Source organism: Ochotona princeps, chromosome 13 (assembly GCF_030435755.1).
Source record: "Ochotona princeps isolate mOchPri1 chromosome 13, mOchPri1.hap1, whole genome shotgun sequence".
In the NCBI taxonomy this organism is placed as follows: domain Eukaryota; kingdom Metazoa; phylum Chordata; class Mammalia; order Lagomorpha; family Ochotonidae; genus Ochotona; species Ochotona princeps.
In genome coordinates, this window is record NC_080844.1 from 45,292,150 (window position 1) to 45,316,937 (window position 24,788).

Genomic DNA, 24,788 nt, shown 5'->3' on the forward strand with positions numbered 1-24,788 from the left:
AGTCAGCTGGAGGGCTGGTTCCAAACGCCGGAGCTGGAATATTCGCCTGCTGGACTGAGCGGTAGACACCTTCCTCTGCCTGGTTTCCTTCCCAAGTCCTAACACCCTCAAATACTATCCGCAGTGCTCCTAACCCGAGATCATCATCTCTTTTTCTTCTCCCCTCTTTAAGCTTGGTTTTCAGGGAAGAACTGCCACAGCCAATCCACACCTTGTGATCACAGAGTAACCGTGAAATGAGCAGCACCTGCCGACTGTCTGCCCCAGGGCCTTTCTTTGCAGCCCGTGTCCCTGGCCAGGCGGGGCTTTCCCTCGGCTGGAGGTCTCCTGCCTGCATCCCTAACCTGAAGCCACCACAGCTGTGAGCCCTGCGCCCCACTCCAGTCTTGCAAATATTTGCACTTTAAAAGGATCTGAACCAGAGAAAGTTGCACAGACGTAAGTCATTTTTTAAATAACACAATGAAGAGAAAGAAAAGGGAAAAGAGAGGGAATCTGACAGAAAGGAATCTTTCCACACACGTAAATACTAAGGAAGTGTGTGGGAAAGGACTGGAAAGAAAACATACCAGTTTCATCAGAGTTTACCTTAAGGAAGGATCTGGGATTTGGGGTAGGGTTAAGCCAGCCCTGGCTGCCTCCTAGGGTGTTCCTGAGCAGCAGGATGCTGGAATTGCAAGGAGTGCCAGGATTCAAACCCAGGCAACCCCAAATGAGAGGAGATCCAGGTGTCCCAAGTACCGACTTTCAAAAAAACAAGTATTCATGGATTTATTCTCATTTTATTTGAAAGGCAGGACTCACGCACGCGCACGCACACACAACTGCCCTCTGTCAATCCACTCTTCAAATGCCTACAGCAACAGAGCCTGAGCAAGGCCAAAGCCAAGAGCCCAAAAGTCAATTCATGTCTCCTGTGTAGGCAGCAGGGACCCAAGTGCTTCAGCCACTACCTGCTGCCTCTCAAGGTTGACAGCAGGAAGCTGGAATTGGGGACAGAACCAGGACTCAAACACAGGTCCTCATATATGGTGTGCAGGCATCCAACATCCACCCCAAATTACATGTATTTTAAAAGGAAAGAGTGTTGAGGGCCTGGCGGCAAGGCCTAGCAGCTAAAGTCCCTTGCCTTGTACACACCGGGATCCCATATGCACTGGTTCTAATCCCAGCAGCCATGCTTCCCATCCAGCTCCCTGCTTGTGGTCTGGGAAATCAGTAGGGGACAGCCCAAAGCTTTGGGATCCTGCACCTGCGTGGGAGACCAGGAGGCAGCTCCGGGCTCCTGGCTTCAGATCAGCTCAGCTCCAGCTATTGTGACCCCTTGGGGAGTAAATCAACAGATGAAACGATCTTTGTTTCTGTCTCCTCTCCGCTCTGTATATCTGACTTTGCAATAAAAATAAAATATAAATCTTAAAAATTAAAAGGAAACAGTGTTGAAGAAAATTGCAATTTTCTCCTTTTGTTTTCACTCACTCTTCTAGTATTTCAAAGGTGAGCATGTAATAGCTATAGGACAGAATAAAAGTGGGAAAACCCTGCTACAAAATCAGGATATTCTGCTCTCAGCCATCCTATTAATCCATTTCAACTTTCCTCACTTTTTAATGACCTGAGGTTTCTTTTGTGACCTAAAATAATAAAAGTGACAAACCACTGCTAAAACAACGACTTGCAGGGAAAAAAAAGGAAGAAAAAGAAACCAAGAGAATAGGAAAGAGAGGAGGGAGTGCAGGAGGGGAGGAGGGAAGCAAGGGGAGGGGGTAGAAACACGGCTGCCGGAGAAGCAATCCACCCCAAGCCAGCGGTGTACAGGGTCCTTCTCCCCAGACCGGCCTGGAGGAAGCCTAAATCCTGGTTTTCCTTATTCCTTCAAGTTCAGCCCAGCGCAGCCCACCCAGCCCCCAGCTCTCCCTCCACACCACCTTTAAGCCTGCAGGCAAAGTTTACCCTGACCCTGGGAATTTTCTGCTGGGCTCTCAGCAGACTCTTTCGGAATCACAAGCTCTGGGGGTGAGTGAGTGAGATTTAAATAGCACCTGAAAGATCTTTCAGGGGGCTTCCGCTCAGGCTTGCCCGCCCCCTCTGCAAGCGGCTGCAGTAAAACCCCGGTGGGAAGGATTCCACGGGGAGGCCGGTGATAAGCTTCTCACCATGCTGTCTGTCTGCCACGTCCCCACCAAGGTGTCTGAACTCTGGGGGGTCTACTGCCCCAACTTCCAGGGGGTTCCAAAACTTTGTGTAAAAATAAAAATAGGGGCTGGTGAGGTCTGCTCAGCTGATACAATGCCACCTCCAACCCTTCCAATCCAGCTCCCTGCTAATGCCCTGGGCCCAGTGTCGAGGCCCTGCCACTCACATAAACCAGGATGAAGTTCCAGGCTCCTGGCTGTGCCCTGACCCAGTCCTGGCCATTGTAATCACTAGGCCAGTGACCTGTGGGCAGATGAAATATCTCTCAACTCCCCTCCCCCCATCATTCTTTCAAATAATAAATGTCTTTAAAAAAAAAAGAAAAAAAAAAGCAGTGCTACAGAGGGCATTGCAAAAGTTGCTTGTCTATTGACCCTCTGGCTACTTTTCCATCTTACTCTATAAAACCAGATTTTTCCTTCACTTTACAGTGGGAGGTCCACTTTTTATTCCTTCTACCGGCTCTCATCACATACTGACACATAGCAGTTTTACGCGTGTCTCAGGTGCAGTGTGCTATTTGCTAGATCTTTCCAAGGGAATAATGATCCAATCAGGGCAGTTAGCACATCCACCTCTTCAGACATCATTTCTTTGTGCTGGAAACATTAAAAATCCCTGCTTTAGGTTAATCTGAAATATATAATAATTTTTAAAAAATTTGAAGCAGGGCTGCTGGGACATGAACCAGTGCCCATACAAGGCGAGGATTTAGCCACTGAGCCATCTGAAAGGCAGAGTAAGAGAGAGAAAAGAGACTTTTTACCCACTGCTTCATTCCCCCAAATGGCTGCAACCACAGGGGCCAGGCCAAAGCCAGGAACTCCATCCTGGTCTTGTATAGGAGTGCAGGGGCCCACGCACTTGAGGCACCATCTGCTGACTTCCCAGGTACACTGGCAGGAAACTGGATCAGAAGTGGAGAAACTCGGACTCAGACTGGCACTCTGATACGGGATGCCAGCCTTGTAAAGAGGCAGCGTGGCCCACTGCACTCTGTCCATCTCCTGGACCCTTCCCCTTCTCTGGTCTGTTATTGATTTTCTGTAACTGTGTGCCCACCCCAGCAGATGGTCTGAATTAGGATCCCATGAAAAGTGTTAATTATATAAAATTTTTTTTAAAAAAAGAAAAATGTTAATTATAAAAATGTAAGAATATTTAATAACAAAATTTTAAGCAAAGTGCTGGGAGAACAGACAAGGGCACAAAATGTTCAGAGTGCACCTAGAACCTTCTGTAAGATGTTTCACGAGCTGACTCGAGCAGCAGTAAGACAAGTGGGGTTAAACAGAGAGTATGTAGAGTTATGTGCTTGCGAATGAATGAATCAGTTCACCGAGCAAGGTATCAATCTATGAAACGGAAGAATGCTATGAAACAAAATTAACTGAAGCCCTGTTTAGGCTATATTTAAATGAATTGATCCAGTATATCAAAGATATTTCCAAGGGACAATCATTGACAATTTATAGTTCACTATTTTGTTAAAAACTATTCAGGACCTGGTGCGATGGCTCAGTGGTTAAATCCTCGCCTTGTATGGGCACTGGTTCATATCCCAGCAGCCCTGCTTCACATTCAGCTCCCTGCTTGTGACCTGGGAAAGCAGTCGAGGATGAACTAAAGCCTTGGGACCCTGCACCTGCGTGGGAGGCCTAAAAGAAGTGCCTGGCTACCGGCTACCGATCGACTTGGCTTTAGTTGTTGCTGCCACTTGTGGAGTGAACCAACAGATGGAAGATCTTTGTCTCTCCTTCTCTCTGTAAATCTGCCCTTCTAATCAAAATAAATAAAGCTTAAAAAAAAAAAAAACTGAACCTGTCAATTACTTATGTAGCTGAAGCCATTTCAGGCAGAAAATGAGGCCCAGCCAATTAAGCCACCCCTTACGATGCCAAGCATGATGCCAACATTCTGGATCTGAACAATGGTTCAAATCCCCGATATTCGGCTTCCAACCCGGCAGGCTGCTACTGCGCCTGAGCCAGCCACGTTGTAGACTGGGATGGCATCCCAGGCTTTGGACTATAAACTGGCCCAGCCCTAGCTGCTGTGGGCATTTGAGGCAGAGTCAGCAGATGCAAGATTCTGTTTCTCTCTCTCTCTGTCTCTCTATCTCTATCACTCAGCATTTCAAATAAATAAAGGAATCTTAAAAAAACAAAACAAAACAAAAAAAACTTCTCAGTGGGCCTGGAGCAGTAGCCTAGTGACTAAAGTCCTTGCCTTGCACGTGCCAGGATCCCATATGGGAACCTAATACCAACAGCCCCATTTGCTATCCAATTCCCTCTTTGTGGCCTGGGAAGGCAGTGAGAATGGCCCATAGCCTTGGAACCCTGCACCTGTGTGAAAGACCTAGGGGAGGCTCCAGGATCCTGGCTTCAAACTGCCACAGCTCTGGCCATTGTGGCTGCTTGGAGAGTGAATCAAAGGACAGAAGATCTTCCTCTCTGTATATCTGACTTTCCAACAATACAAAAAAATTTTTTAAAGAAATCATCTCAGTTTGAAGCACATCAATAGTGTATCTTGCCAGAATTTATTTGAATTTCCGAATAAGTGGCTCTTGGCCACTTGAGACGGCCACATCCCATACTGCAGGAGCTGGGTTTCATTTCCAGGTTAGCTTCCAAGTCTAGTTTCCTGCTACTGTGTGCCCTAGGAGGTATGGGAGACGATTCAAGTGGCTGGGTCCCTGCCACCCACACAGACCTGCATCCTGGCTTATGCCCCAATCCTCAGAGGTGTCTGGGGACAGAATCTGCAGCCAGCAGCTTTATCTGTCTTTGTCTCTCTGCTTCTCAAATAGTGCTTTTTTAAAAATTTTTTAATTTTTGAAAGAATAAAGCTTTCAGACTAGAGGTCAAAAACCTGAGCTCTTGCCCTGTTTCCCTCTGACTTGTGTGGTCCTGGACATTGTATTTTGGCAACCAGAATGCACATATCAAAAGTTAAACAGTGGAGCCAACATTATGGTACTGCAGGTTAAGCCACTTCCTATGACGCCAGCATCTTTTACTGGAGCAATAGTTCCAAGTCCCAGCTGTTCTGCTTCCAATCCAGCTTCGTGCTAATGCTTTTTTTTTTTTTTTTTTTTTTGAGTGTGTAACAAAGGAGTTGCATCCTTTGGTTCCAGTTCAAAAATTCCAATATTCGGGGCCCGGCACAGTAGCCTAGTGGCTAAAGTCCTCGCTTTGAATGTGTCGGAACCCCACATGGGCACCAGTTCTAATCCTGGAAGCCTCACTTTCCATTCAACTCCCTGATTGTGGCCTCGGAAAAGCAGTTGAGGATGGCCCAAAGCCTTGGGACCCTGCACCCACGTGGGAGACCTAGAGGAAGTTCCTGGCTCCTGGCTTTGGATTGCCACAGCTCCAGTTGTTGCGGTCACCTGGGGAATGAACCATCAGACAGAAGATCTTCCTCTCTGTCTCTCCAATAAAAATAAATAAATCTTTAAAAAAAAATCCCAATATTTGACTTCATTTACTCCTCTGAGAGCTCATTAGCTTCTCCCTGGGTCCACAGGGCGCACCAAGCTGTTAGCCGGTGAGGCTCCTCTGGACTCACCAGTTAGCCATTTCCTTTCCACAAGCCCAGAGCACCACACACTTGCCGCTCTCATGGAACCTGGAACCACACAGCTTCATGATCCTTATCACTACCTGAACAAGACAAGCCCTGCTGTGTCTGCACCTTCCCCAACTGGCTGCTCACCTACTGTCTCTTTCAAGCTTCTCTGGTCCTTGGATCACTCTTTTCTCTTAATTGTCACTTCTCAACTGGCAAAAGAATATAACCTTTGCTATTCACATTAAAAAATATATATATTGATGTGAAAGGGAAAGTGACAGAGAGAGATCATCTGCTTGCTAGTTCACTCCCTGAATGGCAACAACCACTAGGGCTGGGCCAGGCCAAAATCAGGAACATGGAGCTCTAGTCTGGTCTCCTGTGTGGGTGCCAAAGAACCAAATACTTGGGCCTTCTTCCACTGCACTGCCAGGAGCATTAGCAGGGAGCCGGATTGGAAGCAGAACAGCTGCTCCAAAGTGGGATGCTAGCATCACAAGCAGAGGCTTAACGGGCTCTACCACAATGCTGGCCCTGCTATTTACCTTTGGTTACACACTCTCTGGTTCCCAATAGAAAATATTCTGCTTGGCAACAAATAGTTACTGAGAATCTGTCATAATTCCACATTAGTTCCTGGAAACCCCCGTCCAACTCACTGTTGCCATGGAGCTTGGATTCAACTGATCTATTCCACATACCCAGTGTATCCTTAATGAGCACCGTAACTAGCATTGCATAGACGGCAACCATTAGCAAGCAGTAAGCTCTGCCATGATTGTGATACAAGATATTACACAAGGGTTTTAGGAAATCATCAAGTAATCCTAACTTCTGTTGGCTTTAACTACTATAGCTGCCACCCTCGCTTAGGATTTATGATCAACGAGGAGGACTAAGGCAGGATTCCAGTCTAAGAGAGATGGGGTGGGGCTGGAAAACAGAAGACGCCGAGTTCCCAGACCACAAACCACAGAGGAACGAGCCCGAGAAGCTCCACAGTGTGCGTGACTGAGCATCATTGCAGGTCCCCACGAGTCAGCAGGTGCTGAAATGCACATTTCTCCCACATATGCTACCATCTCTGAAATCAACAGCATGTCCTGGTTTAATGGGCAACCTTCCCTCTAGTGCTGCAGAAAACCATGCTGTGCTTCGGATTCAGCAAAGCCTGATCCATTTCACTGATTATTTCCTCTCAGTTTGTGATAAGAAAGGTGTTTCTTGTTACACTGTCCTGCTGTGGAGCCTAAAGATGTCTCCTCTGCAAGCCTTGGCTGGGCTGAAACATCCAACAGTAAAAAGTGGAATGGATTGAAGACTAGCAAAGAGGGTTGGCCCATGGAACCACCAGTATGCACAAGATCTGGCATAGGGAGAGGTTCTGATGGAGGAGCTTGGGAAACTCCTCTGTTGGAACGCAGTCCCACAGTGAGATCCAGGGAGGGAGGGGCAAGGCCGACAGGGAATGTGGGCTCCCCTGCTGGACAACCACTCCCACTGGAGAGCGTGAGTTGGGATGGGGGCAGACCAGACCAAGCAGGGCTACAACACCTGTGGCTTCATGTGAGCTAGATCAGGGAAAAGCCAGGCTCGGCTGACTGTTCTGACTGGTGCAAGCATAAATTAGAGTGGGTGAGGGTTGGCTGGGCTTTGCTGCAGCATCAGTTGGCAGAGGCTGGCACTGGGGGCTTAATCTATCAAGTTAAATTACAGACCCACCTGCAGAGTGCATAATCCCGGAGTGGGAGTGGCCTAGTAGGGAAATAGTGGGCACCTCCCTCTTGGGTTACCACACCCACTGGAGAGCAAGAAAACCAGGACAGGGGCTGGGATGGCTAGACAGAAAGGCAGCCACCAGTATGTGTGTAGGCTGGATAGTAGGGTTGGTTGGGTTGCACTAGGCTTCGATACCCATTGACATGTAAGAGAGCTAAACGGGATGTGGAACAGACTGAACAAGTCTGCGGTATATACTGGCCAGCATGGGAACCAGGGCAGGGGGCGGGCCTGGTGGGGGTTATGGGGAGTCGCCCCAACTAGGCTGCAGCTCCCACTGGTTCGCATGAGGACTGAGTATGAAGTGGGCAGGATTGGGCTGGACTACAACACCCATTGGTTCCAGTGGAAGACAGGGCTAGAAACAGAACTGACCCAGCAATTGCAACGACCAGCATGTATAAGCTGATTGGGAAGATGGACTGTGCCAGACCCTGTACTGGCAAACACACAAGAATCAGGTTTGGGATCATCTCAGATGAAGTTTCTTTGGAGATCCCTCCAACTGAACTGCTGATCTCAGAACCCAGCCATGAAGAGACTATGTCAGCCAGTGGATTCTGAATAGATTTCATTGCGATTGGAACGGCGAGATTGGCAGCAATTCAGAAATGTTGAACTATCAAAACTGCTTGAGCGGGACCCTCGGAGCATGCCCCACATTGGAAACCTGGGATGGGTGGGAGGTCGAGTGGGGCTTCTCCCTTTGTTTCTCCCCAACCCCAGATACAAGGAAAAAAGTGATGATATTAGTGTGGAAACAATGGTCTTACCCACTTTCCTGTAGCCCTACCCTTTGTACCCTAATCAACTAAATAAGATTATTAAAAAAAAAAAATGTCTTCTTTGGCCTCACGCCGCCAGCACCACCACACCTCTCTGGCCTGACCACCTGACGTTTCTGCACAGCTATGGGCACTTCCTTGTTCCTCAGTAAATAACAACTTATAAAATGCTGAGGTGCCAGGGTGGGTGTGTCAGGTTTCTGAGTTCCCACCCGGAAAAGCCATGACATTGCAAATGATCTGCCTTAACGTAGCCTTCCCCCATAGCACCTCCTCAGGCCCCTAAAGAATGAGAGCCCTGGAGGACAACAGATCCTCCCTCCACGTCCTGCCTTCCCCTGACACCTCCAGCTCATACAGGGACTGGGAACTCCCCAACCAGTGTTCCTTCATGGTTCCTGGAACATCATGCAAAACTAACTTGAGAAGGAAAGGAAAGTGATTCCTTAAGAATACAGCTCATGACCCCAAGAAGCAAGGTCTTGGGTTGGATGTGATTTGGCCAGATCGGAACACTCTAACCTCAGAGGAGGAATTCCTTCTTGTCTCAGAAGCTTCAATTACCTCCCAATTTGAAAGAAATAAGGCTTCAAATTTACTGCTCCTTGTCTCCTACCCACCTATTTATCTTCAATCACTGAGACCCTTAAAAAAAAAAAAGTGAGCTTGTGCAGATGAGCTCAACTCCACGTCCCCTTCACCAAGGTCAGATCTCTCTTACATTGTCCTAACAGCGGCTTACGTGTCAGTCCTTAGGGCCTCATTCTCCCAGATTTCCTTTGAAATCTTTTGCAACTGATTACGTATTCTCAGTCAACACTCTCCTCTACAAATCCAACATGGTGGCCATTCTCTCTAAATTCTGATTTTCTCCTGACCCCAAATGCTCTGGTGCCACTCCCCCTTCCTCCTGCCCTATAACAGTGGGCACCTCCCAGCCCAGTTCTGACATGCCTGCTCTGCCCTCTGGGAAATCATCTGCTCCCACATGTCATGATTACATCCAAGGGGATGACCCACACCACCCAAATTCAGCTCTGACTCCTTCTTCAGGCCAGATCCTAACTCGTGTCTGGTTTCTAAGACTTCGAATTGCTATTCTCCCTCTCCAACTGGGTCCCTCACCTCCTTCACACTCTCCTATGCCACCACAACTCTATATGGTTGTTCACATGAGTTCCTCAAACAGGAAATCACACCCATATTTCTTTCTCCCTGTCTCAACCCCACTATTTCTGCCAGTTTTCACCAAGTTCAAATATCTCCCTGAAGTGTTTTCCAATGACTCAAGTAAACAGTGATTTTCCTCCCTTCTGATTGTTCATAGCACTCACTGCCTGTGGTGTATATGTCTGTACTTTAGCTAATTGTTCATATTTTACATTTGTCTTTTCACCCAATCAGCCAACTCCAGTATGCGTGGGGAGAAGGGGAAGCCTTCTCTACAGACCTTAATGCTTGGCATAGTACCAACCACAAAAAACTAGTTGTTAAGACACTTGTTGAGCTGCATGGAAAGGGGATATGCCAACACACTGGCATAATGAGAACAAACTTGAATATAGTCTGTGGCTGCTGAGAAACCATGTCCACAACCTTGCAATGAAAAGAAACCTGAATATCAGAGGCGTAGGTAACGCCATCGGATGTGCCTCCAGACTGTGCTGCCTTGGCTTCTTCTGGGAGAAAAACACCACAGAAGATCCCTTGGACCCTTCATCTCGAAGGTCAGAATGTGCAAGAAACTGCCGGTAGCTTTCCCGCGCTTCCCACCTGAACTCCCAACATTCACTCAGTTCTGCCACACCAAGCGCCGGGTCTCTCCCAGACCTCACCCCCACCTGCGGCTCTGCTTGTGCTGCTCCTGTTCAACCTCCCTAACGGTACGGTTTGCTCTTCCAAGTTCATTTACGTGGAATGCTCTGGCTACGATTCTAGTTTCCAAGTGTGGCAATGCAGCAAAAGTGCTGGTCAGGCCTCTAGACACCCAAATGCTGTTCCTGACCTAACACTTGGGTGGGTCACCCTGAACACACATTTCAATTTCTCTGAGCTCTCTGGTTACATATAAGACAAATGTGTTGCATTTGAGTGCTCTTCAGACATTTTGTAATTGTAACCCAGACTTCCCATTGTGACTCAGTGCAGATGAGGGTGCCTCAAAAAGTGGAAAGATGAAATGAAATGAAAAGGTATGTTTATTTGGTGCACTTTCCCACCATAGTGACTTGCTATTGGCAAATTCAAAACCTTGCAGCCAACTCTCTACTGATGGGACAACAGCTTATATTGTTCTGACGTCCCTGCTGATAACTGTGAACAACTCAGGACAAGATCTTCAAACAATAACAATATTCATGCATTGGAAAGCAACCAAAGGCAGGCAGAAACTGGAGAGAGTCTGGATTTAAAATAAAAAGAACCAAGCTAGGTACGGTTCATAGTTACCCAATTTCCCCTGAGGGCAACCAATCTCTTTCCCTTCGGCAAGCAAGATAATAAGGCAAAAGGAAGCAGCCAGCAAGGGGGAGATCTTACTGGGCTGTGGCAGCCAAAGCTTTGAGTCCAGGGCACTGAGGGGGTTAGATTGAGGGGGACAGCCTGGGAAAGAGGAAGCTGTAGAAGAGGGAGCCCCAAAATCTGTGCAGAAATCCCCCTCAAACTGCACCTGGCAGTGAGGAGACTGAGGGGTCCAGCCCACGCCTCAGTCCCAGCTGCTATGGGAAGGCACCTTGAGGAGGGCCTCTGAGTTACAGGGTTCCTTCATCAACACAGCCACCTTCCTCCTGAAACCTCAGAGAAGCCACACCTCAGCAATGAGAATCAGCTCCCAGGAGACGGGCCACACCCTGGGACTAAGGGCAAAACCATAACATTCCTGCCCCCACACCACCCCTGGAGGCCTGTGGCAGAAATAGATCTGATAAAGCAGGGGAGAAGCCGGCCTGGTAGGGAGAGAGCTGCCACCACCAGGCTGCAGCTGGGGAGGTGGGAAGAGCAGGAGCAGCAGGGAGGAAGGAACAGGGATCCAGTTGGACAGTCAGCTTGAAGCCCTGTAAGGGCTCAGGGAGCACAAAGTCACAGCTTGGTGGGATGACATGGAAATGGGGAGGAGATTGGGAGGAAAAGGTACAAAGTGGTGGCTATAAATGAGCACTTACTATGTCCCAGACCTACAATTAAGTGTCTTAGTTAGGTCTTTTCACTGTGTGACATATTCTACCATCTTACTTTTCAAATTGGGAATCTAAAGCTCAGAGAGGTTAAGTAATTCGTCTGAGGCTACATTACTGGTGTATGGCAAAGCTGAGAATTTAACTCAAACAGACCAACCCCAACGCTAGTGTCTTTTCTGGAATTATACAATACTGAGTGACATTCAGCAAGGGAAGTGGTTCATATCTTATTGTATGGTGGCTAAAAAGAAAGTCAGAAAAACAAAGGTTTCTATTAAAGACCAAGATTTTAATACAGCCAGGGAGGAAATGAGGGGCATACAAGGGATGCCAGCTTAACCTAACACAAATACACTTTCAGCAGCTGAGACCTCAAATACAAACAAAGACAGTTGTAAAATGAAAACGTTACTGGGTGTACCTGAGTCGGGTACAGCGAGATCATAGGGCACGTTACAACACCCCAGGGAGAAGGGCCTGGCTGCTGTTAAGCCAAACAGAATACACGCACTTTGATTCCAGTTAGGAGGCTTAATACAATAAGGAACTAGAGATAGAAAACAAAGTTCACTGGAGAACCGGTGTGGGGGAAGGGAATCCGAAAATTGGGACTTTTTCAGCTGGAAGGAATTTAGAAGTCACTTAATCCTTCTTTCAGGCGGAAAAAAAAAAGGCTCCTAGAAAAGAAATACCTAAATACCTCAGGCTACCAAGCTGGGTTTGGTTTCACTCTTATCTTACAAGCACAAGTGGAGAGCAAGCTTTGTCCAAAATGGTGTCCTGAAGATGGGAGTTCAATCAAGCTTGCGCAGGTGACACTGGATGCCACCTCGGCCTCCAGTATAACAGCGGGGCACCCCTTCTCAGTGTGGGATTTCTCTATAAGAAATCTCCCACTTCGGGACAGGGCTGTGAGATGGCTTTCCACATCCGGCCTGTTTTCGCACTTAAACCCTTATCCTCTGGTGGCCTGAACTCTCCCACATTGACCAGAATTAGAAGGGATGTGGGCCCGAGGAGAGTACCCAACAGGAGTCCTGTTTATAAAAACAGCACGGCCAAAATCAGGGGGAAAAAAGTTCACTCAGGAGAATCAGAAGACAACAAGGGCAGGAACTCTCTTCATAACGAACGCCTATTAATTTCCCCATTTTTGTGATCATTTCCACAATACTAAAAAAAATGGAAAGATACTGAATATGACAGACGGCCCACAGAAAGAGAAGGAGTAGACAAGTTCCCCTGAGAGCGCAGATTTCGAAAACCACGTGACCCACGGACACTATAATAGACCCGCGCTCTCCAGAGCAGCCCCACAGGAATGGAGTCTCCGAAGGGATCGTTCTTATCCAACTACGCTAGATCAGAACTTGGGGTGTCAGCTTCCTCACATACTCCAGCGCCCTGGGTCCCCAGGATGACCTCTCCTCCCGTATCCGTTCATGCTTCACCCTGATGGCAGGCTTGCTGGGCTCCTACCTTGTGGTTTCTTTCTGTTCTGCACAAACTCCGAGCGCCTCAGGCTGCTGGGTGCGGTGCGGCGAAAGCAACTATTCCTTCTCCAACTCTCGGGGCCACTGAGGGTTCTCTCTTCTTCCAAACGCCAGGAGTATTCCCCGCATGCAGGGCTCTGAGAAACCCCAGATTGAGGTCCTCGTGGGCCTTCCCTCACAGACCGAGCCTGCACACCACCCGGGCTGACCCTTCTGCCGGAGCCATTATACTCCTCTCCTTGGTAATTCGATTTGTCCTCAGCCTTTGCAAGCAAAGTACCATAGTTTTTATTTTCCACGTCCAAATTACCCTGATCCAGGGAAGGAGTCCTGGCTGTGAGATAGATTTTATCATTTTCATTAGCATTTCTCTCCCTTTCAGAGTAGTTGGTGAATTCACCTTCATTGGCACCACTCAATTCTGGAAAGCCTACAGACCCACCATTAGAGTAACTCCTGGGAACATGATATAAATCACTGAGGTCTTCATCGTACAAATGAGTTTCATTATAATCCTCAAGATGAGCATCCAACTTCCTATAGTCCACGGACCAGTTCTGAGGGCAACCTACATTCCCCAATGCATCGTTCAGGCCCTTGTAGCTGGTTCGTTTTTCAGTTTTGTTCAAATCCTTGGGATTGTAATTCAGACCTTCACATTCAGCGTAGCCATTCGTCTTCCTGTGTCCTCCAGCTTCCCAGGACACATCTGGGCTTCTGGAAAGACACTCACCCTTCCTCCCAGAACTGGGACTTGCATAATCTGCGTTTTCTGGATTCCTATAACCATTATAACTTCCTGGGAACACATAATAGTCCTTTCTGGATGTGTTGGCTTCCCCATAGTCCATATACCTTGGCTCACTTGGCTCAAAATCCCAGTATCCACAATCCCTTTTCCTGTAGGGCCGATTCCGCCTTTTGGCCCAGTATCTGGAATCCAAATCATTTTCTCCATAAAGGCCATCCAGCTCTATGAATCTGCTTCTCCGTAGACTCCGGTAGTCTGCATACTCCCAGCTGGGGCCCCAGGGCCCTTTCTTTTCCACTTCTCTTTCTTTTCTAATCTCTTGGGTTTCACACATGTTCAAGGTGCTTGAAGACCGGAGTTTCACTTATTTTTTCCATGGGTCTGAGCTGGGCGCAGACAGGTGCAGTCTAGCCTAAGGCTGGTTCACTCCTGCTAAAGATGGCCACTCCTCTTGCTGCGCTCTGCTCGGAGCACGGAGAGATGTGGAGCTATTTCCACCTCGGGATCCAATGAGTGAGCTACTCTACCTTTCCCAGAGAGACCAGAGGATAATTAGTAACCAGAGTCCTTGTGATTGGAGCTGGCAGCTGGTTGGTGCTTCCCAGGAGCTGGTCAGACTGGCTGGGTTGCTTTACCTGCCCGAGGTAGAAGCATTCTGCTTTTCTAAGGGTTTTGCTGAAAAGGCGGTGTGAACGCCAAAGAGCCCTCCTCATGAGCCACAGAAAAGGTTCAATATTCCTCTCACCTGCTTCTGTATTCCTTTCACGTACCACCATGGGTGCAAACAGGTGTTTTTCCTGAAGCTCAGAGCTGCCCCCTCCCCGATCCCCACAGCAGGTGTAGCTTCTGACTATGTGATCAGCCAAAACTTAGGCACAGGCAGAGCTTTTCCTCGAAGCAGGTGCATGCTTTACTTTTATGGGATTCGAGTTGGCTGGAGGTTTACTCAGTCACAAATTGGTGAAGTCCCACTAGCTGGTATAGGAGACACCACATTAAGGAGAAACACTTTTGACTCGGCGCTGGCATGTGGGTGATTTTATAGTAAAAAAAACTCTACCCCATAACAACAGTTACGCATGCTTTCACATTCCCTAGATACCTGTCAGGCTAGGTACGTATCAAAACCAGTCATTACCAAACCCCTACTTTATCTAATTGATATAGCACATTTAACAACAGGATAAGGATTAGTGTAAAAGCATCTATTTGAATCCAACAAAATGAGAGAGATAGTCACATGTGAGGTGCTTCTCACAGTGCAAGGTAAGAGCCAGGGTGATCAGTGCTTTGAAACACCTGGATCATGACAACCAGGCACAGCTGTGGCACACCAAGGGAGCGCTTTCCTGGATACGGTGAAGTCTGAATCGTGCTTTCAAGAACAAACTTTACAATCCAGGTCCCTGCTAACGTGCCTAGGAAAGCAGCGGACGATGGTTCACACGCTTGGACTTCTGCACCCACTTGGGGGACTCGAATGGAGTTCTGGGCTTCTGGCATCAGCCTGGCCCAGCCTCCGCCCTTACAGCCATTTACGGAGTGGGCCAGTGGATGGGAAGCTCTCTGCCTCTCTCCTGTTGCTTCTTTTGTAACTGTGTCTTTCAAAAAAATAAAAATAAATGCTTGCTTTTTAAGAATAAGTAGTGCTTCCACAGACTTTCTATCTGGGGAGTGTGAAGAAGCGGGGAATAGTTTGAAGGACCCACCCTGTGGAGGAAGGAATGAGGTAAGGCTGGAGGGGCAGACCCTCAGGGGCCTCTGCCATTTTCATTCAGTGGTTAAAGAGGAGATCCTAGAGGGTTGTGAGGGAGCAGGGCGTTTAGACAGGTATTAATTAATCTGACTGCTGTTTAAGTGACAATTTACTGGATGTCCAGAAGAGATTCCTTCAATTCTTATTCAATCTATTTATGAAATAGCATAAAGATCTGACATTAGCATTCTATGCTTCATCCACAATTATACATTTACCCTTGGATAAACTACTTATTTTCTCTGAGATTCAATCTACCCATCTATAAAATGGGGCAGGTGGCCTTGATGACTTCTCTGATTCCTCCAACTCTAACAACCCATGGTTTTATGTTTCCTCAACACTTCCTTTCTTTCCTCAAATACCAAATGCGCTACCAGGTATTCTTAGGAGCCTCTCCTAATGGTTACTGAATGAACCCCTAACTTGTCAAAGTTCTGATGTTCATGTAAGCGTTCTTGTCCATTCTGTTCCCTGGTACCTTCCAAACCAACAGCAGTAGCAGTCTCAGAAGCTTCTGTGTTTCCAGTGTGTGTCCTGTGCTAACATCAGCATTAGCAAGATGACACAAATTTTCTTTTTGATCTTCACTACCTTGCAAGGAAGGTACATATTATCCTTATTATCCAGATAAAGAAATCATCTGAGAGTTTTAACAACCTGTCCAAGGTCACATAAGCCACTGCATGGCAGGGCCACAATTCAAGCCAGTATCTTACTTCATGGCACGAGCCTAAGAAAACTATCTGAACATGAAACCTCATTTTCTCTGAGCCCAAGTGAACAAACTTTATCATGATGGAATGCACAGGTGGACCCCCCTGCCACACTTCCATTCCTTGTCTTCCAAATTGCAACAGTGCTGCTGCTCAGCACCTAGCCTTACGGAACACACTGTCTGGCCCAGAACACACGAGCCTGCCCAGTACTCATTCAGCAACTTCTCAAGATGACAGACATTCAGCAGGTGCTGTGGAAAACAGTAAGAGTTACAGGATTGGGGCTGACACGCTGGCTCAAATGGCTAGCTTTCCACTTCTAAGCGCCAGCATCCTGTATGGGCGCCGGTTTGTGTCCCAGCAGCCCCACTTCCCATCCAGCTCCCTGCCTGTAGTCTGGGAAAGCAGGTAGAGGATGGCCCAAAGCCTTGGGACCCTGCACCCACATGGGAGACCTGGAGGAAGCTCTGGGCTCCTGGCTTCAGTTCAGCTCAGCTCAGCTCCAGCTCTTGTGGCCATTTGGGGAGTAAACCAGCAGACGGAGGGTCTTTCTCTAGGTCTCTCCTTCTCTGTAAATCTGCCTTTCAAATAAAAATAACTAAATATTAAAACAAAAATTATAGGATTGAAAGTATCCTGTTGGACTCAGCACAATGGCTCAGTGGCTAAATCCTCTCCTTGCATTTGCCAGGATCCAATGTGGGTGCTGGTTCATGTCCTGGCTACTCCACTTCTCATCCAGCTCCCTGCTTGTGTCCTGGGAAAGCCATGGCCTGGGGTCTTGGGATTCTGTACCCACGTAGGAGTCCTGGAGAAGGCTCCTAGCTTTGGATTGGCTCAGCTCTGGCTGTTGTGGCCACTTACGGAGTGAACCAGCAGGTAGAAGATCTTTTTCTCTGTCTCTCCTCTCTGTTAATCTGCCTTTCCAATAAATACAAATTTTTAGGGGGGAAAAAATAGAGAAAGTGCCCTGAGGCAGAGACTAGAAAGTGAGCAGTGGCCATCGGAAGCCAGTGGGAAAGTGATGTCCCTTTGGGTGACAACATTTGCAGCATGAGCTGTAACTGAGTGACAGGATGATATGGAGAGAGCAGCCAGGAGGAGAGAGGACACCCAACTCCTTGAAGTGAATCACTGCTATCAACAGTTAAATATAACCTCTTTGGCTGTCAATTTCTTTACGTGTGAAATGAAAAGGCGTATAGTGTCTCTGCCACTTTATTGCTCAAAAGTACTGTGACCTTGCTTATTTCTATTCAATTAAAAGTAAAGATTTATCTTTGCTTAACTGTTTTAGAAAACAAAGTTCTCTTGAGCAACTCACCTTTGAAAGAGTTAACCTGATAAGAAAAACAACCTCATAAACAGATCAAGAGAAGAGATAAGAGGAAGACCAAAGGATAGCTAAGACAGATGCTAGTTACAAAAGCATCCAGGAAAGAGGTTGTGTATAGGGCAGCATCAAGGGATGATCACACATCCCCTGGTACTGATGTGGCTTGACAGCAAGGAGTGGCTCTCTCTCCCTCCTCCCTTGTGGACACAGCAGAGAGAGAGAGAGCGACTACAACGTGTGTTCCACCCACCTGCCTTCATACCTGACCCTCCCCACCCTGATCAGAGGTCCACATGAATTTGCAGCAGCTTTTTGTGAACAGCTTCATTGATTTGACAGATAAATATTTGAACCTGAGGTATCAAAGACAGAGGTGCTTCCTGGGCTTGCAGTATTCTGTATCTACAAATAAAGCAGCAAATAGTTTTGTATTTAGCTAATAGTTAACAGATGAAATTATTTTCTAATATATCTAGAATTAGTAAAATTACCAAAATGAGAAAATGTTAGGTGAGAACGTTGTTATCACATCCTTAACTACCACCGTGCCCTTCCCCTCCCATTTTTGTTTCGAAGATATATCGCCCACTAAAAAGTGTCCCATTCCATTTCTTCTTACAGAGAGTGGGACTATTTTCATTGCAAGTTGGACTATATAAGAAGTCTAAAATTGTTTTTCTCATTTATACCTAAAAGTAAACTTGAAAGAAGCTGAAAATTGTTCTTTTTATAGGTATGTTTTGCCTGGTTTAAAAAAATGAGGGTGTATATAATTAAAACATTTGTAATTTTTACCAATTTACCAAAACAACAACAAAAAAAGACTGCAGCATGTGTCCTCCCATCTACCTCCCCATCAGAGGCCCACATGGGTGTGCATCCCTCTCAACTATTAAACAATATTAAAAAATAAAATAAAAGAGGCTGTGTGAAGCTAAATGAAATCACTGCCCAAGCGTTGAGTGGGGTGGGAGTTTCACCTCCATGTGTGATGACCCAGACCTCAGGCAGACTGTGATGAGGCTGACGGCCACTCTTCTCTTTTTCTAGGCTCTACCTTGGCAACTCATATTTCTGTGGTCCCTGCTGTCACTCAGAGCACCTTGCCCCTGTGACTTCATTGTACTTGTTACTGAAAAGCTGGAAGTTGCTGGAGGGTGAGCGCCCCATCTTAATTTGCCATTAATTCAGCACACTCTAGCTATGAGAACAGTCTAGCTTTGAGGTTAAGACTTCCGGGCCCAGCGCAATGACTCAATCAGTAAATCCTCACCTTGGAAGTGCTGGGAACCCATATGGGCACCAGTTCGTGTCCTGGCTGCTCCAGCTCCCACCCAGCTCCCTGCTTATGCCCTGTACTGGGGCTGAGCAGAAGTGATTCCAGCACCCTGCCAAAGTCAAGTGGACACTCTCGTCCAGGAATGTTTGGAATGCTGAATCTGCGCAGAAGGTCAACACCTACCATGATGACACATCACAAATATCGACTGATCTATCTGCCACCAGAGGCACCCCCCAACACCCTATTAAAACAAACTCATGAGACTACGTATTCCTGCGAGTCTTTGGTAGAACTCAAACTACCTTTCAAAAAGGGCTTTTGATAAGTAATCCCTCCCTCCATTTCTATGGACGCCAGCCTCTTCAAACATCCCATTCCTCCCCCAAACCATCGTGAGATGGCCACCTAAAGAACACTGCACCCAAACTCAGCTCAAAGAAGCTATAGAAGGGAACAACATCCCTTTTCCTTTATATAAAACAAAGGGAAGGAATGTGAAGAGTGACTTTAACATCAGCCCAGAAGATTGACACGATCCCCACAATCATTGACTTGGCGCCTTCGCCATTTTAAATACCATCCGCTGTAACTTTGCAACCCTGTTCCACCAATCCGCTGTCATCTCATGGCACTGTACCTGATGTCCCTACCAGCCAATCCCTTGTTGCCCCTCCCCTCAGTACCCGCCTACCATCACATCTATAAATCCCTCATGGCTCTGACAGTCCTATGTACAAACCCCTCGCAGCCTGCCCATGGCCCTATCCACCAATCCCCTCAAGACCCTAAGTTCCCAATGTCAGCTCCTTGGCCATAGAGACATGCTCCCACGTGCATGGCCTCCCTCAGTTCTTGGCTCTGCCACTCAGCTCTCTCATTGGCCTCCCTTGGAGCTCCCTCCTCACTATGGCAGGGAACGTCTCTTCTTCTATCTGCTCTTTGCTTTTTCTCTCCCTTCCCAAGGCCATCTTCTGCCCTGCTTTATCTCCCTTTCCCATGCCCACCTCTTCCACTGGAATAAAGACCTCCTGTGTGACTCGCTACATCTGGCATCTTGGGTTACTGGCGAAAATTCCTAACAGCCTGGGAACCAGTGGAGGATGGCCCAAAGCTTTGGGATCCTGCACCTACGTGGGAGACCCGAAAGAAGTTCCTGGCTTCAGATGCGACCATATGGGGAGTGAACCAGTAGGTGAATATCTTTCTGTCTCTCCATAAATCTGATCTGACTTTCCAATAAAAATAAAAATAAATAATTAATTTAGATCCCTTTTTTTGATAATTAAGATCTTGATCTTCCCACCGACTAGCTCTTTAATTTAAAAAAGTGATTTAATCCCTCCAAGCCCAAACCTGTCTCCACATCCAATCTGTACACTACTGTTACCTGTACCCATTTGCCCTGCCTCCCTCCTTTTATCTGATCTGGGAGAAATGTCTTTGCTTTGATTCTAGGCTAACCTCTTTGTGATTCACAGGACCCCACCTTCTCCTGAGCCTTAGAGGCCCTTGATTTCCCACAAGTAGTCCTCTCCTATTGCTGAGGTGCCGCAGTTTTGCATTTCCCATACTTTTAATTTGAAAGGCAGAGTTACAGAGTGAGGAAGACAGACAGAGGTTCCATTGGCTGGTTCAATCTCCAAATGACTACATCCAAAGCCAGGATCCTGCAGCTTCTTCTGGGCCTCCTACATGGGTGCAGAAACCTGAGGACCTCAACCATCTTCTGCCGCTTTCCTACATCATAAGCACAGAGCTGGACTGGAAGCAGAGCAGCCAGGACACAAACTGGCACCCACATGGGATGCCCCACTGCTGCAGGTAGAAGATTCACTGGCTACACTACGGGGCCTAGCCCTGGAATTTCCCGAGTTACAAACATTCGTGAGCTCCTCAGTCTAATGTTGCCTCCAGCTTCCATGTCGTTTCTTTGCCTTCTTTTACAGGAAGAAAGACTTTTGTGCAGGCCATATACTGACGGTCTCTGTGTCCTTACTTCTCATTCTTTTTTTTTAAAGGTTTATTTATTTATTCATATTGGAAAGTCAGATTTACAGAGAGAAAGATCTTTCATACGCTGGTACTCTCCCCAAGTGACCGCAATCGCCAGAGCTGAGCTGATCTGAAGCCAGGAACCAGGAGCCAGGAGCTTCTTCCTGTCTCCCACACAGTGCAGGGTCCCAAAGCTTTGGCCATCCTCTCCTGATTTCCCAGACCACAAACAGGGAGCTGGATGGAAAGTGGAGCAGTCAGGACATGAACAGGAGCCCATATCGGATTCCAGTGCATGCTGTGCTGGGCCCTTCTTATTCTTTCCTTTTTTTTTTTTTTAGAGGTTTACTTTATTTATTTGAAAGGCATAACTACACAGAGGGAAAGACAAAAACGGTTAGCTCTCTCTGCTGGTTTACTCCCAAAATGGCTGCAACAGCCAGGGCCATGCTGGGTCAAAGCCAGGAGCCAGGAGTTTCTTCCAGGTCTCCCACACAAGTGCAGGAGCCCAGTGGATTCCTGATATCCCAGGTTCATTTGCAGAGAGCTGGATTGGGAGCAAAACAGCCAGGGCATGTAAGAAACTGGTGTCACATGCAACAGCTTAACCCATTATGTCACAATGCCAGCCCCTTCTCATTGTCTGGCTCCTCTAGTATCATCATTATCATTTCAATGAAACACTCCTGCCAGAGCCAACAAATTCTATGGTCATGAGATTGGGTCATTCCTGGTCTCTTGGAGGCCTGCTCTGACCCAGCCATCCCTTCTGTGGGCCTGCTTCTTCCTGCTCACCTGCTTTACCCTCCACATTAAATTTTTTTTAAAGATTTATTTATTTTTATTGGAAAGATGGATATACAGAGAGGACGAGAGGTAGAGAGGAAGATCATCCATCCGATGGTTCACTCCCCAAGCGGCTGCAATGGCTGGAGCTGAGCCAATCTGAAGCCAGGAGCCAGGAGTTTCTTCCTGGTCTCCCACTTGGGTGCAGGGTCCCAAGGTTTTGAGCCATCTTTGACTGCTTTCCCAGGCCACAAGCAGGGAGCTGGATGGGAAGCAGGGCTGCCGGGATTAGAACCGGCGCCCTTATGGGATCCCGGGGCGTGCAAGGCGAGGACCTTAACCACTACACTATTGCACCGGGCCCCCCTCCACATTATTAAACCCTGCCTTCACCACCTTGGTGAATGTTGACTGGTGAACAGCAACTCCAATCCCTCCAGGTGCTCGGCCGCAGGGTCTTTCTCAGCTCTTCCCATTCGCTTGCATCTCACACCCAGTCCACCCCAAGTCCTGCTGGCTGTAACTCAAAATATCCTAGGGCTAGGCACCCACATTGCTACTGACCTGGGGCACACTGCCGCCATCTCTCAACTGGGTCACCATGGCTACCTCCTGCAGCGTCTCTCCCTCTGCCCTACATCTCCTATCCACAGCACCCAGCACAAGTCAGGTGATATTACTCAATACCTCCCAGTGGCTTCTCTCGCTCTGCATGGGGGATGACCAGGCCTATGCCACCGCTCTGGTGGACCAGCCTCCTTGCTCTTGCTCACATACCTCACATACGCTTACTTGCCCTCCAGTCTGCTGGGCGGGCACATTTGGACCCCCTCCCCAGAATTACATAGCTGGTTCCCCAGCACCTTCCTCAGTTGTCACCTCCCAGGAGAGCTTTGACTTCTGTACCCGGGAGGGCCAAGAGCACTGCCCAGGGTGGGGCAGGAGTTGAACACTCCTGGCTGAATGGTGGCTGCCCTCTCTTTCAGGTCTCGCAGCTAGGGAAGTGGGTCTAGAAGAAGGCAGCAACAGGCACGTGCAGGTAGGGGTGTGACAGCATGAGGGTCCCATGCTAGCTGAAGACAAGTTCTTCTACTGTGTGCTGCAAGGTCTTGGTGAAATCAACATGACACACCAAGAACCTTGCTCTGTTCCAGCGTCCCCACCCCTGTGCCTGGAGCCGAGAGCCACGCAGTGTCCCAGAAGGCACACGACAGACTAAGAACGAGGCTAGCAGTCAGTTCTGACCGAGTGGATCCCACTCTCTGCTACACTGAACACATACTTACCTACGTCACCTAAAAGGAAAAACTGCTTTCTCTCCCGAATGAACACAGACTGCTGATGGGTTCTGCCTGTAATTGCTGTTTTGCGCCAGGAATAATCCTCTAGAAGTAACTGAGCTAATTTGCAGAGAGCCAACACCCTCGGCCAGATGTCACTTGCTTTCTCTTTCTTCTCATATTCTGACGCACAAGGAAAAAAACAAGACGATTGTTCCTCTTACATAAGCTTTCACTTTCTTAGAGGACCACAGACTGCATTGTCTCCTACCAATCTGAGAAACAAGTCTTAGACCTGAGGCATTCCAAGAAGCCTTCAGGAGGACACTGTTTCTGAACATAGGAAAACCATGCTTTCCAACTGCAAGCATCGGAGCAGTAAAAGATCACTTTGGGATAAAGAGCTTTAGCTTGTTGCCCTGCCGGAATCTGCCCAACATCTGCGGAAAACACTACTTCCCTGAAACACACATACACACACACACAGATTTTATTTACAACAGTTATCATTAAAATTACCCTGTTAGTCTCTAGTCAACCTTCCTCTTGGCTTTGTCTGAAAGGCTGCGGAGAGAGGGGCTTGGGGGCAGGGCTCCTGCTGTGGGGGAGGCTGACTCAGTCTGCAACTCCCCAAAATGCTGCTACGCCTACAACAGCCAGTCCTACAACAGACCTACGACAGCTGGATCCAGGCACTGACCCATGGCTGAATTCCAAGGCTGTGACTCAAAGGCAGCCAGACACACAGCATGATTGGCTACAGAGGTCAGTATCAGTATGGTCACCAATGTTTCAAAACACACAAATATGAATCAACGTGTGGTCAGTGCCTGGCTCATAGTCCATGCTCAAGAAATATCTGAGTAAAGAAATGCACACCCTGACTATCTGTCATACTCAGGTACTAGAGAATTCCTGAGTGTGAAAGGAATAGGACTAACTAACCCTGGAGAATTTACAGCTGGCTTCGTGATACCTGAGTCACCGCAGGCATGATACATGAAGCCTCGACAACTACTGTTTCCATGTGGAAATTCCTTCTTAGTATTTCAAGGAAATGTATGTATGTTCAAATCCTAACAAAAACCAGTTGACCAATCTGGAAAGGAGAAAGTCCTAGAATCTTCCTGTAAGGATAAAGCTTAACAACAAGCTAGAGATGCTTCCAGCTCAAAGGAGTCCCCCAGTGCCGGGCTGACAAGGGCAGAAACACTGACACACAGAGCAAAAGGTCACGGAGAACACAACCAGCAACCAGCAAAGAGTGGGCAGGAGAGGGGGTCATTACAGAAGCCACTCGCCCTGCTCACAGCTGTGGCTGTGCCACCCACGGGTTCTGAAGAGTGTGCGCTCACAGCCCTGGCAGTGAGCCTTCTTACAAAAAAAAAAAAAAAAGCCCATTTTCACAGCAGAAGCTAAATAAATCCTATTAATGATGGTCCAAGAAATATCAAGCTTTGGAAGCAAAGCTGTTATGACGGCAATTCTGACACATGTTCTCTGCGGGGTCATTGAATCACACTGACAGAGGTGAAGGTTTCAACGCTGCAATATTTTTCAATGTTTGCCTAGCTTTTTCAAGTTCAATATTTGCCACAGGTTATGGTTCTCAGTAAATATTTTAACAGAAGAAATGCAAAGAGAAATATTCCTACACAATCAGAAATTTATCTAAAATTTGATTAGCAAAACCAATGTGGATTTCAATGACAAAGTCAAAACTGGAACAAACAGCCAGAATACTTTCAGTGTTGGGGTGCATTCATTCTGGTGCAACACGTTAAGCCGCCACCTGTAATTCTGGCATACCATATGAGCATAGGTTCAAGTCCTGGCTGCTCCACTTTGGATCTGGCTCCCTACTAATAAATCTGGGAA

General features: G+C 47.5%; 1 protein-coding gene across 2 annotated transcripts in view; it reads right to left on the bottom strand.

Moving 5' to 3' along the window:
* The window catches only part of DNMBP (dynamin binding protein), a 102,501-nt gene that overhangs the window by 25,702 nt on the left and 52,011 nt on the right, over positions 1 to 24,788 (bottom strand). Inside the window, exon 1 of one of the 2 annotated variants that reach the window (XM_036495802.2) lies at positions 12,995 to 14,441. The exons of the other annotated variant lie outside the window; for it this stretch is intronic. Within the exon in view, the coding sequence (XP_036351695.2) occupies positions 12,995 to 14,093 (1,099 nt within the window). The 5' untranslated portion in view covers positions 14,094 to 14,441. Of the gene's footprint in view, positions 1 to 12,994; positions 14,442 to 24,788 lie in introns of those variants that run through there. 2 annotated transcript variants of the gene reach the window in all.